The 14,505-nt window shown below is 46.5% G+C and overlaps 3 protein-coding genes across 12 annotated transcripts; 1 reads left to right on the forward strand and 2 right to left on the reverse strand.

Annotated features, from left to right (window-relative positions):
- Positions 1–3,391: 3,391 nt before the first annotated feature.
- LOC125542375 (putative pentatricopeptide repeat-containing protein At5g52630) lies at positions 3,392–12,686 on the forward strand. Of its 10 annotated transcripts, none has more exons than XR_007297901.1 (10): positions 3,392–3,611; positions 3,719–5,930; positions 6,017–6,051; positions 6,484–6,815; positions 7,540–7,901; positions 11,033–11,104; positions 11,231–11,385; positions 11,522–11,623; positions 12,028–12,183; positions 12,255–12,686. XR_007297901.1 is itself a non-coding variant. In XM_048705396.1 (6 exons), exons 1-5 carry the CDS (start codon positions 3,408–3,410, stop codon positions 7,367–7,369), a joined length of 2,808 nt encoding a protein of 935 aa, XP_048561353.1. In that variant the 5' UTR covers positions 3,392–3,407; the 3' UTR covers positions 7,370–7,413; positions 7,540–7,675. The 10 variants fall into 10 exon arrangements, 3 of the variants coding, with proteins under 3 accessions (XP_048561353.1, XP_048561351.1, XP_048561352.1); XR_007297902.1 differs by having other exon boundaries at positions 12,037–12,183; XR_007297899.1 differs by having other exon boundaries at positions 11,231–11,623.
- On the reverse strand, positions 8,213–10,435 carry LOC125542377. The gene has a single exon (XM_048705397.1). It carries the CDS (start codon positions 9,314–9,316, stop codon positions 8,345–8,347), a length of 972 nt encoding a protein of 323 aa, XP_048561354.1. The 5' UTR covers positions 9,317–10,435; the 3' UTR covers positions 8,213–8,344.
- Positions 12,039–14,108, reverse strand: LOC125546465 (putative E3 ubiquitin-protein ligase SINA-like 6). Its single transcript, XM_048710721.1, has 3 exons — positions 13,908–14,108; positions 13,444–13,608; positions 12,039–12,683 (listed from the first exon to the last, which is right to left on the reverse strand). Exons 1-3 carry the CDS (start codon positions 14,106–14,108, stop codon positions 12,039–12,041), a joined length of 1,011 nt encoding a protein of 336 aa, XP_048566678.1.
- Positions 14,109–14,505: the final 397 nt, after the last annotated feature.

The raw sequence follows: 14,505 nt of genomic DNA on the forward strand, positions 1-14,505 counted from the left end.
CGTGGAGGAGGGCACCGCACACGGCTAATAGATCTCAAGGATCAATTGTTGTGTCTTTGGGGTGCCTCCCTGCACTCGTATATAAAGGAGCAAGGGAGGAGGAGGCCGGCCCTAGGAGGGGGCGTGCCAAGTGTGGAGTCCTACTGGGACTCCCTAGTCCTAGTAGGATTCCACCTCCCATATGGAATAGGAAAAGAGGAAGGGAAAAGGAGAAGGAAGGAAGGGGGCGCCCCCCTTCCCTAGTCCAATTCGGACCAGACCAAGGGGAGGGGTGCGGCCACCCTTGAGGCCCTTTTCCTTCTTTCCCGTATGGCCCAATAAGGCCCAATATGTATTCCCGTAACTCTCCGGTACTCCGAAAAATACCCAAATCACTCGAAACCTTTCCGATGTCCGAATATAGTCGTCCAATATATCGATCTTTACGTCTCGACCATTTCGAGACTCCTCGTCATGTCCCCGATCTCATCCGGGACTCCGAACTCCTTCGGTACATCAAAACTCATAAACTCATAATATAACTGTCATCGAAACCTTAAGCGTGCGGACCCTACGGGTTCGACAACAATGTAGACATGACCGAGACACGTCTCCGGTCAATAACCAATTGCGGAACCTGGATGCTCATATTGGCTCCCACATATTCTACGAAGATCTTTATCGGTCAGACCGCATAACAACATACGTTGTTCCCTTTGTCATCGGTATGTTATTTGCCCGAGATTCGATCGTCGGTATCTCAATACCTAGTTCAATCTCGTTACCGGCAAGTCTCTTTACTCGTTCCGTAATACATCATCATGCAACTAACTCATTAGTTGCAATGCTTGCAAGGCTTAAGTGATGTGCATTACCGAGAGGGCCCAAAGATACCTCTCCGACAATCGGAGTGACAAATCCTAATCTCGAAATACGCCAACCCAACAAGTACCTTCGGAGATACCTGTAGAGCACATTTATAATCACCCAGTTACGTTGTGACGTTTGGTGGCACACAAAGTGTTCCTCCGGTAAACGGGAGTTGCATAATCTCATATTCATAGGAACATGTATAAGTCATGAAGAAAGCAATAGCAATAAACTAAACGATCAAGTGCTATGCTAACGGAATGGGTCAAGTCAATCACATCATTCTCCTAATGATGTGATCCCGCTAATCAAATGACAACTTATGTCTATGGTTAGGAAACATAACCATCTTTGATCAACGAGCTAGTCAAGTAGAGGCATACTAGTGACACTCTGTTTGTCTATGTATTCACACATGTATTATGTTTCCGGTTAATACAATTCTAGCATGAATAATAAACATTTATCATGATATAAGGAAATAAATAATAGCTTTTTTTATTGCCTCTAGGGCATATTTCCTTCACATATATACATTAACTATCGCTCCATTAGGAATTTTGTTTAACATTTGTTCTTCTACAAAGGAAATAAGGTTATGTGGTTGACCCTCAAATCTGTATTCACCCTCACTAGTTAAGAGCGGTCCACTACTACATATTGACTATCTATTGGTGGTTACTTAACCTCGCCACCAACGATTAAGCCGCTCGTCAATAAGCAGATGTCGGCCTACTATTATGTCCTAAGAGTATCTATAATTATAGTGTTCATGCTATATTCCTACCATTCTTTGCAGTATTTAAAGTTTATTTGGACTAACGTATTAATAAAGTTTCCGGTGCGAGTTTATGTTTTTTTAGTGTTTTTGGTTTTACGAAAAATGGATATTCTCCATCGCGGGAAATGAAAATCAAAATATGAGCGGGGTTTAATTCAGGACCGGAAGAGACTAGAAGCTAGAAGCCTAGGGCCTATGGGGCATGTGCATCTAGGTGCAGGATGCCCAGAGTGGGGCCTGAACCCACCAGGTTTCCTTGTCTACCTCTGCCCCCTTGGCTCCCCTTGGCTTATATATACCCAAACAACTTAAGAAACATTTATCATGCAATTTTTCGCTGATGCCACTTTGCGGTTTGAGGCAATTTGATCTACAAAATCCTTCTAGGTACTCTGTCGGAGGGGGGAATCATCACCATCTTCATCGACATCAATTGTTGTTGCTCCCATGGTGATGTATGGTGCACACGAATGCGGTGACGAGTAGCCACAGGTCTGACGAGGTAGACATGGAGAAGTTGGTGTTCATCTTTGTTGTGCCGCCTACGTATGTTTTGGGCTGGGCCAGCCAAGGAGATGTCCCTCAAGATCTGCATCGCCAGGAAAAAGTTTCCATGTGATCTGAGTTTAGTTAGAATACATGTGATTCTGATCTAAGTTTAGTTAGAATTTGTTGAAACGGGAGTAGTACTTGATTAATAAGTAACGATGGCTTTTTAATGCTAGGGTAATAGCATGCGCGACAACCAGTATTTTGTTGCACCTGGTTTTTGGTAAGTTGTAGTGAACATAGCGACAGCTATTCAAATTTATGTTGTTCAATCATTCATCCTACAATGTGAGGCAAACATGGCTATCCATTAGGCCATTACTATGCTAAACAGACTAGTAAAGTTGCTCGAAGATGCCCGCGATGTATTACTGCCGAGTAATCAATAAAGCTCTTGAATTAAAAATAAATAAGGACATGCATCCTACGATGTTCCTGTTGCTAGTCACCGACACCACGTATGTGCTTCTCCACCCGCAACAGCTTGTCGACGCCTTAGAGATAGGTCTCGTTACGGTCTCACATCACAGTACCCATGCATAGCACAATGTTATATCCTCCTCCAACTTGAAATTGCTCAATCTTCCAAGCTTCTTCTTCGTGTTGCAATCTCAACCTCAACCACCTTTCTCCTCTTGGTCCACCTCTGGCCCTGCCTCCACCGAGAAGTTGAGGTCCTCAATGCCAATGTGATTTTTCACGGTCGAACCAGTGAAACTTTTAAAACTCTTCCACTGGCAAATCATGTTGCACACTATGCCCAAGTGCGCTGACCTCAACAAAAGAAGAAGAAAACAAGTTGCATTCGAGGGATTTTCCTTGGGTACTTGGTGTGCCCTCATGCCGGTGTCAGAGTGAAGGGATTGAAGGCCGGCGCATGTTTGGGGGGGGAGGGGGGGGATGAGGCGGCCTAGTGGTCGGCGGCTCTGCCGGTTTCCTCTTTCTCTTCAGTGGTGCGGTGATCGAAGCTCGATGCCAGGTGGCAGGAGAGGTGGCCGGCCCTCTTGTTTACGCAGAACCGGGGGATGTTTTGGAGTTCGCGGGTTTTCCCTAATATTTGAGGCTTGATGGATTATTTTTTGGTTCGCCAGAAAAGAAAACACCATCGGGGATGGGCCTTTAAATCGCATGTCTCTTGGGCGCTACAGTTTTTTTTTTTGGATGCCAGAAAGAAAACTAGAGATTTTTTGGGATAGATTAGAGTACGAGTAGCTCTTAAACCTGGTCCATGCGCACCCTTATCTCATCTTCCTGCCGCATACTCGACCCAAAGAGATCCCCTCGCTCTCACACACCCAGTGATGCTGGCCATCTCCCCTGTCACACCCCGCCAATGGCATCCATCCCCTCCCTCGCCGTCTCCGGCGCCGCCACCGCCGTCCCAGCCGTCGTCGCTGCCAAGCCCCTGCCCAGCTCCGCCGGCTTCGACAAGGTGACTTTCTCTTCTCTGTTTTCTTCCCCTTCTTCCCTGGACCAAGAAAGATTGCCGTGTGCTTCAGCAGGCCTCATTCTTTTTCTTTCACCATTGCATATTCGCAGGGCGGTTCTTATCAGAGGAGCACCCAAGCAGCGGAAAATGGCAGATTGGAGAGTGAGAGCCCCCCTCGTCCGCTAGACGCCCAGGAAGCAATGAGCATGCTGAAGGACGGCCGGACTGTGCAGTCGGCGATGTACGTGCCCCTGCTGCACCGGTGCGTCGAGACCAGAGGCCTCGGCGCCGCCAGGGCCCTGCACGGCCACATGGCGAAGACCGGAACCGTCGCGGACATGTTCGTGGCGACGTCCCTGGTAAACGTGTACATGAGGTGCGGGGCGAGCCGGGACGCGCGCAGCCTGTTCGACGAAATGCCCGAGAAGAACGTGGTCACCTGGACGGCGCTGATTACAGGATATACTCTGAACTCTGAAGCGGTGCTGGCGCTGGAGGTGTTCGTCGAGATGCTCGAGCTTGGGAGGTACCCGTCGCATTACACGCTGGGCGGCATGCTGAACGCGTGCTCTGCCGCGCGCAGGATCGATCTGGGCCAGCAGGTCCATGGCTACTCGATCAAGTATGGGGCTGATACCATCACGAGCATGGGCAATTCACTTTGTAGGATGTACTGCAAGTCTGGAGACTTACAATCTGGTCTGAGGGCCTTTAAGGGGACCCCTGACAAGAATGTGATCACCTGGACGACGATGATATCGTCCTGCGCCGAAGACGAGAACTACCTGGAGCTTGGGCTGAGCTTGTTTCTCGATATGCTCGAGGGAGGGGTGACGCCGAATGAGTTCACGTTGACCAGTGTCATGAGCTTGTGTGGCGCGAGGCTGGATATGAATCTCGGCAAGCAGGTCCAGGCTTTCTGCTACAAGGTTGGGTGTGAAGCGAATCTTCCAGTGAAGAACTCCACAATGTACCTCTATCTCAGGAAGGGCGAAACGGACGAGGCTATGCGGTTGTTTGAAGAGATGGACAGCAGCAGTATTATCACGTGGAATGCAATGATCTCCGGGTATGCTCAAATCATGGACTCGGCAAAGGATGACCTCCATGCTCGTTCCAGAGGGTTCCAGGCACTCAAATTGTTCCGTGATCTCGTGAGGTCTGAATTGAAGCCTGATCTGTTCACCTTCTCAAGCATCCTGTCAGTCTGCAGCGCCATGATGGCCTTGGAGCAGGGTGAGCAAATCCACGCAACCACCATAAAGACTGGATGTCTGTCGGATGTTGTTGTGAACAGCGCACTGGTAAACATGTATAACAAGTGCGGATGCATCGAGTGTGCGACCAAAGCCTTCGTCGAGATGCCAACACGGACACCTGTCACTTGGACCTCTATGATTTCAGGGTACTCGCAGCATGGCAGGTCCCGAGATGCGATACAGCTCTTTGAGGACATGATATTATCTGGCGCCAAACCAAACGAAATCACATTCGTAAGTTTGCTGTCAGCCTGCAGCTATGCTGGTTTAGTAGAGGAGGCTGAGCGCTACTTTGACATGATGCGGAATGAGTATCATATAGAGCCTCTTGTGGACCATTACGGGTGCATGGTTGACATGTTCGTGCGATTGGGCCGGCTGGATGATGCATTTTCCTTCATCAAGAGAACAGGCTTTGAGCCGAATGAGGCCATCTGGTCTAGTTTGGTAGCTGGATGTCGGAGTCACGGGAACATGGAGCTTGCTTTCTACGCTGCTGATAGGCTCCTTGAGCTCAAGCCGAAAGTGATTGAAACATATGTCTTGCTGTTGAACATGTACGTGTCTACTGGTAGATGGCGTGACGTCGCTAGGGTGCGGAAACTGGTCAAACATGAAGATGTCGGGTTTCTCAGAGACCGTAGCTGGATTGCAATCAGAGACAAGGTGTATTTCTTTAGAGCTGATGACATGACTCACCCTCAAGCTACCGAGTTGTATCAATTGTTGGAGAATTTGCTGGAAAAGGCTAAGGCCGTAGGGTACGAACCGTACCAGAATGCTCCTGAGTTGTTATCTGACAGCACGGAGGGCGATGACGACAGGCCTGCTGCTGCTGCAGGTTCACTAATAAAGCACCACAGTGAGAGGTTAGCTGTTGCACTGGGGCTGCTCAAAACACCTCCTGGTGCGACAGTCCGTGTGACCAAGAACATCACCATGTGCAGGGACTGCCACAGCTCTATCAAATACTTCTCATTACTTGCAAACAGAGAGATTGTTGTCCGGGACAGTAAACGGCTTCACAAGTTCAAGGATGGTCGGTGCTCCTGTGGGGATTTTGGTGCGCTCCTCCTGTGATGCCGAAAAATCTCATGCGCACTGCGCTATTCTATTCTGAGAACATGACAATTTTTGCATTGGAAACAGGTTTGACTTACTCTGAAGAACTTGTTTACTGCAAGGTACGTACCAATGCCATGAGATGTCCGTTTGCTTGTAGATTTTTGTATGAAAGCATGATTTGTTCAGTCAGCATTGGTGACATATGAGTATATATGACCATGCATAAACCCAATCAGATTTCTGAGGTATGCTCACATCCTTAGCACTGTAGAATGGTGAATATTGTGTAACTGTTGTAAATGCTGGCCAATTAGGGTCAAGTTTCATTGTTTTAATTCGCAATGCTGACTCAAATTTTAAATTCTATGGCCCATAATTTGAGTGGAAGCATTGTGTACCATATGAAACAAATATGTTGTATGATACAAATTTTTTGAACTGTAAAGAGTATTTGTAGCATGTCTACAAATAATTGGAATATATACACACAAGATTTTATCCTGCTACCGGTATAGTTGCTCCCATGTGTGTTTCACACAATTTTTCTTCAGTCTCGTAGCACTTGGTCCTCTCTCTTCCTTCCGGCGGGAAAGAAGAAAAATAGGGCTCGATTCCGGTTGGGTAACGAAAAGGCTCTTCGATCCGGCAGCTGCCCACACCGCCGTTCCCTGTCCTTAAGTTCCGGTGCTTTTCCCTGCCGGAAGGATGGGAGGAAAGGTATGGGAATGCAGCAGCAGCAGCAGGAGGAGTTGGCAGAGGGCGGCGTCGGGAAGAGGACGAAGGTTGCGGGGGCGTTGGGAAGGGAGGAAGGTATTGTCACCATGAACCTTGGCATCCTTGACTGCCCCGTCTGCTTCCATCCCCTGCACCCCCCATCTTCCAGGTACCCCCTGTCCCTGTTGGTTCGTCTGTACGTGCTGTACCACTGAAACCCCACAAACTCCTTAAGGAAGGACGGTGCCAATTCATTTCTGCCGTAGTGGCAAAAACAAAACTCAGTTATTGATTTTTTTTAGAGCAAACCTCTTTTATTGATTTGATCCTGGAATGGAACTTAGGTGCCAGGTTTTGGACCTGTGGTTTTGTAGTGGTAAGTTGCAAGTCAAGGTTGACATCTCTGAACAATTAGAACAAAAGCAGGCGTAAACATTAGCCCAGATGCCCAATAAATCAGTAATTTTTTCAGCAATTTATGTTGCCTTCAGTCCATATATGAATTGTAAAATCTTTCTGCTCATCATTGTTTGGATTCCCAAATGGGGAGTATCCTTGTTCTCTAGCAATCACTGGTTGGTCAAGAAATCGAATATAGATGGACAACTGAAGCGTTAAGCTCATCATTGCTCAGAAACTATAAACAAGGGAATGAATACTGTATTCCTGGAAGTATTGACATTTATCTATTTTTGCAGTAGGGGGGTAGGGTGGTTTGTATGAAAATTGGCTTCAACCACTTTGATGGCATATGTACAATCCGTCAGGTCTGGTCAGAAGTTCAGAACAGCATCAGAAGTAAATATGCATGCTGTTCATCATTTTGGTTGTATTTTTGTCATTCACAATTAGCATTCAAGTTAATTTAAGCATATCAATTCATACATTTACAGTTTCATCTCCGTTCCTCAATGCACTGTTGGGCATGCTATATGTTCATCTTGCCACGAGAAGCTCCCTGACAAGTGCCACTGCTGCGCCATTCCCAGTCTACAATCGCTCCTACATGGTAGAACATGTCACTGAATCCATCAAAGTTGATCGAGGTCCACAACTCTGCATCTAACTTGGACCAACCGTCCGGGCGGGCGAAGTTGAGGAGCTTGTTACTTGTTAACATGATGGAGGTGCCCCTTGGCAGTGTCAGCCTCGCATTGATGGATCCAAGTTCAGATGCAGGCTGGCATTGTCATGCCCTGGAGTGTTATATCAGGATACAGTATTACCACTGCCCATGTAGCATTGCTTTTGACAGGTGAGTACTTCTAAGTCTCGGTTTTTGGAACTGTAGTGATGTTCTATCTGATTGCAGAGGACTGTTTGTACTCGGGGCAAAATTATTTGCCTGGAACCGTTGAAAGGAATTACACAATACATTACCCCTCAGAAGAAACCACACAGGGTATTCTCTGTCACTTGTGCCATCTTACGAGGTAGACAGTGGAATTCACTAACACTGAACCTACATCAGGCTTTTCACATCCTGAGTATGTTGGCTGTTCAAATTTTCAGAGTTAAAATGCCACATTTGTCGACCTTAGGTTTCTTCAATAAGATTCATTGTAGGATTAGCCAATCTTGACCATTGAAACTCGATTGTAGTCTTAGATAGTAACTCCATAGTTTCAGAAGCAAACATTAGTTCTACACTAGATATTGCCTGCCTGGCAGGTCCATCTCTATCAGTTACATCTTCTATCAGTTGAAATCTTTTGAGTCCTTGTTATCTACAAGCAAGTCGAAGAGTCCCGGGAGATGAGCGTTAGTGAGCTTGGTCCTGCTGGTGATCCCGCGCGGCTTCTTCCTGGCCTTCTCCGGCTCTGGTTGCCGGCCGTGGATCTGCTCAGCGGCGCGTCTCTTGGCTGTGTCGGTGGCCGGCTTCTCGCCGTTCTTGCGGAGCTCCTTCTCGATGTCCAGCATGTCTACCGGCAGCTTGATGTCGTGGAACATCTTCTTGAGCTCGGCGTCCACCTCCATCCTCGACCTCGGGTCGTTGGGGTACGCAATCATGTCTCTCTCAACCGACAACAAAAAGATGTCACCGGAAGATTTCAGGGCCTGCAGATCCTCCAGCATGGTTGGGTAGGTGTCTTGCACCTCCGACACCGGGAGGCCCTCAGGGAAGCTTATGATCAGCGAGAGCAGCTCGTCTTTGCCCTTGACGTGGTGCGTGCGCTTGTACGAGTAGCGCTTCCCGTCGAAGCGCACCTTGAGGTTGTTCCTCAGGCTCTCGGCGACGGCGCCGTTGCCGTCGATGTCGACGTAGGTTTTTTCGTTGATCTGGTGCGCCGTGAGAGGTTCCCTTGTCCTCTCGAGCAGTGTGATGACATCTCTGATCTGTTTTCCGACGGCGGACCTCCTCACTTCATTGATCTTCTGTAGCCGCGTTGTGTCATTGGAGAATCTGATCCGTGTTCCGGCGGCCAACTTCCTGGCGGTGTCCGTCTCTTTTAGCTGCGCCGTTTCGTCGGAGAGTCTGGCGGCAGGAACTGGCGGTGATGGTTTAGCGGCCGGCCTTGGAGATGGAGTTGCACCGGGTTGCTGCTGGGACGACGACGGCCTGGTGGATGATGAAGAAGAAGAGGTTTTGGCTGCGGCAAGGGCGGATAGAGCCGCCTGGTTCCTCTCCTGCTGCAGCCAGAACCTGGCGAGGCCATCGTTCAAGGCCATCGGTGCGTGGGTCAGTCCTTGATCAAGGAAAGAAGGATGGTCGGAGCAGTACGGCGGCGAAGGCTTCGAAGCGCGCTGCAGACGGCGACGGGAGGCAGCCCTGCACGAGAGTACTCCTTATTGTAGACGGAGGAGAGTAGGAGGAGGCAACGCGGCTTCGGATTCAAATAAACTGGGCCTGCTCACCTCTAGCGTCATCTCCACCTGCAAGCAAGACGGTTAAGGGCCCGTTCCTTTGGTGGCATTTTTCTAGAAGCCCAACTGATTTTTTTATAAGCCTAGTACTAGTTAAGTCTTAATTAGTAGGCTTTAAAATAAATAAATTTGGTTAAGCTTTTAGAATAAGATAGGTAGGGTGCAGCTTATTCTAGAAGCCAGCAAAAAAAGTGGCCCTAAGACCCATGGCTGATTAAATTTACACTTCAGAGGACATGCTGCCAATACAGATGTTATATCTCGCACAAGAGATATATCTTCTTACAGCGAAACAGAAGAAGCTCTCGCCTGAAGCGAGCTATATCTCGCTTATATGGCGAGATAAAATAAGCTCTCGGCTGAAACATCTGCAGTAACGGACCGGTCCATTAGCGTATATCACAGGTCTCCTCAGTTGTCGGTACCGGCGCCATTCGAGCCATTATCAAGTTCGTGATGAAATAGGAGGCGCGAGCTATTTGAGGCAAACGAGTCGGGTTTTCCACTTGTTTTCCAGGTTCTTTTCTTTTTCTTTTTTCTTTCTTTTCTCACCGGGTTTCCTTTTTTTCACTTTTTTTTTTCTTTGTTTCTTTCTAGTTCACTGTTTTTTCTTTATTTTTTCCTTCGGTTTTGTTTGTTAATTTCACATATTTCAACAGTTTCTATGTTATTTTCTAGGCTTTCACCATTTCCATTCGTTTTGCATTGACTTCTTTCGTTTTTCGTTTTCTTTTGTTTTTATAGGTTTTCTTTTTTTTCGATTTCTTTAGTTTTTTTGTTCAACACATGTTAATTGTGTTTTTGGTACACATGCAATATTTTTCTTATACAACAAAAATATCTTTCATATGCACATTTAACATTTTTCAAATACATGATTAACATTTTTTGAAAACTTACATTTTTTTATGTCTACTTTTTTTCATACACATTGTACATTTCTGGTATATATAATACATTTTACTACATGTTTAACATTTTTAAAATAAAAGATTAATATTTTGTAATACATGCTCAACATTTTTTATACACATTTAGCATTTTTTTTTCAAATGCTTGATTAACATTTTTCAGATACACATTAATTTTTTTGTATACATGGTCAACATTTTCTATACAGATTTAACATTTTTTAAATGTTTTATACACATTTAACATTTTTAAATACTTGTCTAATTTTTTTAAATGCTCTATTAACATTTTTGACACACAATATACATTTTTCATGTACACCAGAAACATTTTTATATACGCATTTAACATTTTTAAGTACATAATCAACATTTTTTTCAGAGACATTGTATTTTATTGTATACATGACAAACATTTTATACATATTTAACATTTTTTAAATGCTTGATTAACACTTTTCAAATGCTTGATTAACATTTTTTAAAATACATGATCAACCTTTTTCATACACATTATATATTTTTTGTATAAATTTTTCATATACATGAGAAACTTTTTCTCTATACAAATGTTTAACTGAATCTAAATCATTCTGATTGTGTGTTGCAGGGGTCTACAAGGCCAACACACTACCATGTGCTCCCCGATGAGATGCAGGAGCTCGTGCACAGCCTCCCCTATGTATGTGCACTGAAGTTTCAATTACAAAAGTTTCCTGCAAAAGTTTTAGTTGGTAGTTTGGTACCTTTGCCTCTGATGATCATCGTTGCATTGCTCTGCATTTCAATGCATGTCAACTCATTGCAGGTACTCCCTCCATCCGAAAAAGTTTGTTCCTCAAATGGATGTATCTAAGCACCAAGTTAGTGCTAGATACATTCATTTGAGGAACAATGGTGTTAGATACATCCATTTGAGAAACAAGTTTTGGGCAAGTTTTTTTTAAACGGATGGAGTATCAGGTAAGCAATGTTTTGCCACTAGTTGATTCCACAACGTAGGTGAAAGTGAAACAGGACGGCGTATCAGGGTCAGATTACCTGACAAACTATTGTTTTTGAGGGGAGATTACCTAACAAACCACGAGTAATTCACTAGGTAGGTTCAAGTGTTACCGGAATCGAGGGATTCAAATGGCGGCTGGGAACTGGGGTAGGGTGCTAGCACCTAGCTGCTGCAAATGCACTGTTCAAGTGTTCGGTAAGTTCAGAACAAACAGGTGTCTACATTCTTCAGTTATCCAACGGTCGTTTTCGGTGCGGGCAAACGCCCCTGCGCTCCAATCACTATTTTCTGTTTAGTCCTTGTTGAAGGCTCAACGGAACTCTCGGCTACATCCATGTCTAGATGTTGCTCAAAGCTTACAAGACAAAACAATGCATTCCAGTAGGGGATTCTATGTAAAATTATCCTTGCTATCATTCCACTTCCAGAAAATTATCAAAAAATTATCCAATTACCCAACTTCGACAAGCAAAATAGATAATATACTAACTAGAACCACATGGACACAGCTGGTAAGGGCACAGACATAGAATGGAGTCTCAGAATTCTACTAGTACCAGATTGATTGAGTATAGGCTTTCCAACTGAACGGCATACAGCTTCTCTAGATTCATTTCAGCTCGAGGTACACGGGAGAATCCTGGGGAGACCACACAGCGTCCGAGATGAACAGCGACGCACCCGCCTGGTACGTCTTCGTCAGCCGCCTGACGCTCGGTGTCTCGCTGCCGGACACAGAGAGAATGCCAATCCGCGTATGCACTTCGATCTTGTACTTGAAATCCTCCTTTTCGATCGGGTCGCTCATGAGGTGGATGACTGACAGCGCGCGCCCCGACGGGATGCTGCGGTCGACCACAAGGAGAAACACCGCCCTGCTGCCAAGGGACACCAGGCGGGCTGGCTCATCGTTGCACATGCTCAGGGGGGAGAGGCTGCTGGCTGTGATGCGGGTGTACTGGATTGTAGCGTGCTCCAAGTTGATGTGGTCGCGCAGGGACCGTCCATGGTAGGGGTGGCAGCCAGCGATGGGGCAGTGGCATGGGGCGTGGAGGCAGGACTCTTCATGTGCCAGTTTCTCCGTGAACCGGATCGTCTCGGTGCACCCGTGCTCCTGGAACGAGCACGGCATGGTAAGGCCGCCGAGGATGCGCCCCCAGGCGTGGCAGCCGGTGCGCTCCAAGGCACACAAGCCGCAACTACTGTGCTTCAGATCCGCGCAGCACTTTAAGCATGTGATGTGGCCATTTGCGCACTGCAGACAAAAAAGAGAGACATGAACATACAGGTATTACTGAAACAGAACAAAAACGTACAAGCGTTACTGAAACAACACAAGTGTACTGGATTACCGCTGCTGCCAGATTTGTGCCTCACTAATGTACAGCAATTTTGGTACAAAGCATAGCATCTTCGCAAATTTTAGAGTTCATGTATCACATGTAATGGCTTTCCAAACCTTTGGCTCAAGCTCTGTTGCTGCGCATATATATGACTTTCATGGTAGTAACCGTTTGTTGAAGTGGATTCTCTCAGTGATCCAGAGAGGCCAAGGCTGACAACGCATCATCAACACTTACTTATCATGGCAAATTGGCAATTGGCAAGCCACAGGAGAACAAATACATACTCAAATCGACTAGAGAACGTCGACAGGAGAAACGTAATACTCAAATGGACTAGAGAACGTCAAACACATAATGAAAGGTGGTGTGGCCAATATGCTTACATCTTAATTTAGTAAATTTCCTAGAAAAAAATCAGAATAAGAAGAATTTGTAATTCTACGAGCAACATACTTACAAGGAGACCATAACTGATGCAAGAAGATATTTGCTACAAGTAAACTATCAGAAACAATAGTTGAGATAGTTAGTGAAATCCAGACCAGCCACATTCTTTCAAACGAGATTAGCTTGTACACGGAGTTAAGTTGCAGGGTTAAGACTTCACTAAAAAGGAGCAAGTATTGAACAAGGGAATATTAATTAGGTTGTACCACAGGACTCCTTTACCTGAAAAATTGGTGGAACCAACGGGCTGCAACAACCGGAGCACTCCAGCAACTTGGGGTCTAGGGTGAGAGTGATCTTCGACATTGCAGCATCGGCCTCGGCCATGACCTTAGCCTTCTTCCCGGAGCAGTTCTCCTCCGCCGAGGCCCTTTCGGCACCAGCCTTCTACAGATTGCTCACGGCAATATGCAAAGTTGTTGATCAGTGAATGCAATAGATGGCTAAGGCAGTGAAGAAAAAAAATAACAGGTAGATGATCGATCTTCAGAGATATCAAGGTCCATTTTCAAATGCTGATACAGGAGGGAGACGCCAAAATGTCCAACTGGCGAATCAGGAATTCAGGATTATCAGGGACCATAGAAATCAGCATTCTTGCGGTACCATTATTTGCAAAACCGCCTTGAATCGGGGCTATTACGCGAGCGCGCGCCCTTCACTCAATTTCCCCACAAACCCTAGACCTCCGGCCACCGCCGCCGCTCGCCCCCGCGTCCCGCGGCGAGCTCCACCACCGCCACCTCCACCAGTTGTGAGCGGAGGTGCCGGCGCCGCCTCCCCATCCGCACCTCCGTCAGGCCACCGCCACGCCACCCCCTTCCTAAAGCGGTGGTGGCAGGAAGATCAGAGAGGGAAATGCGTGCGAGGTACTTCACCTTGTCCATGGATGGATGGACGATCGGTCGATCGAGATCTCTCGCTCCCGCTCCCGCTCGCTGCTTCTGAATCCAGTTGCCGTCCCGTCGAGCTCTGCGATTTTTTAGCAGCAGCGGTTGTCGCGCTGGGAGGAGGAGGATCTGTTTCCCTTCTCCATACAGCAGGACCCTTTTACACCTTTTCTAGCCCAAATTAATAAAATGGAGCCCAAGTTTATCTGCATCTTTTTAAAAAATGTTTGGGCAAATAGGGGATTTCATTACAAGCAAATATATGTTTTTTAGCTACAACACTTTGCATTCCAAACTACGAGGACCGACCAAGTTGATGGCCGCAACACAGGTTACATCAAGCGGAAGGTGTGATGGCCATAAAGTCTAGCACTCAGCGCGGCTTCGTCAACTG

Source organism: Triticum urartu, chromosome 3 (genome assembly GCF_003073215.2).
Source record: "Triticum urartu cultivar G1812 chromosome 3, Tu2.1, whole genome shotgun sequence".
NCBI classification, from domain to species: Eukaryota; Viridiplantae; Streptophyta; class Magnoliopsida; order Poales; family Poaceae; genus Triticum; species Triticum urartu.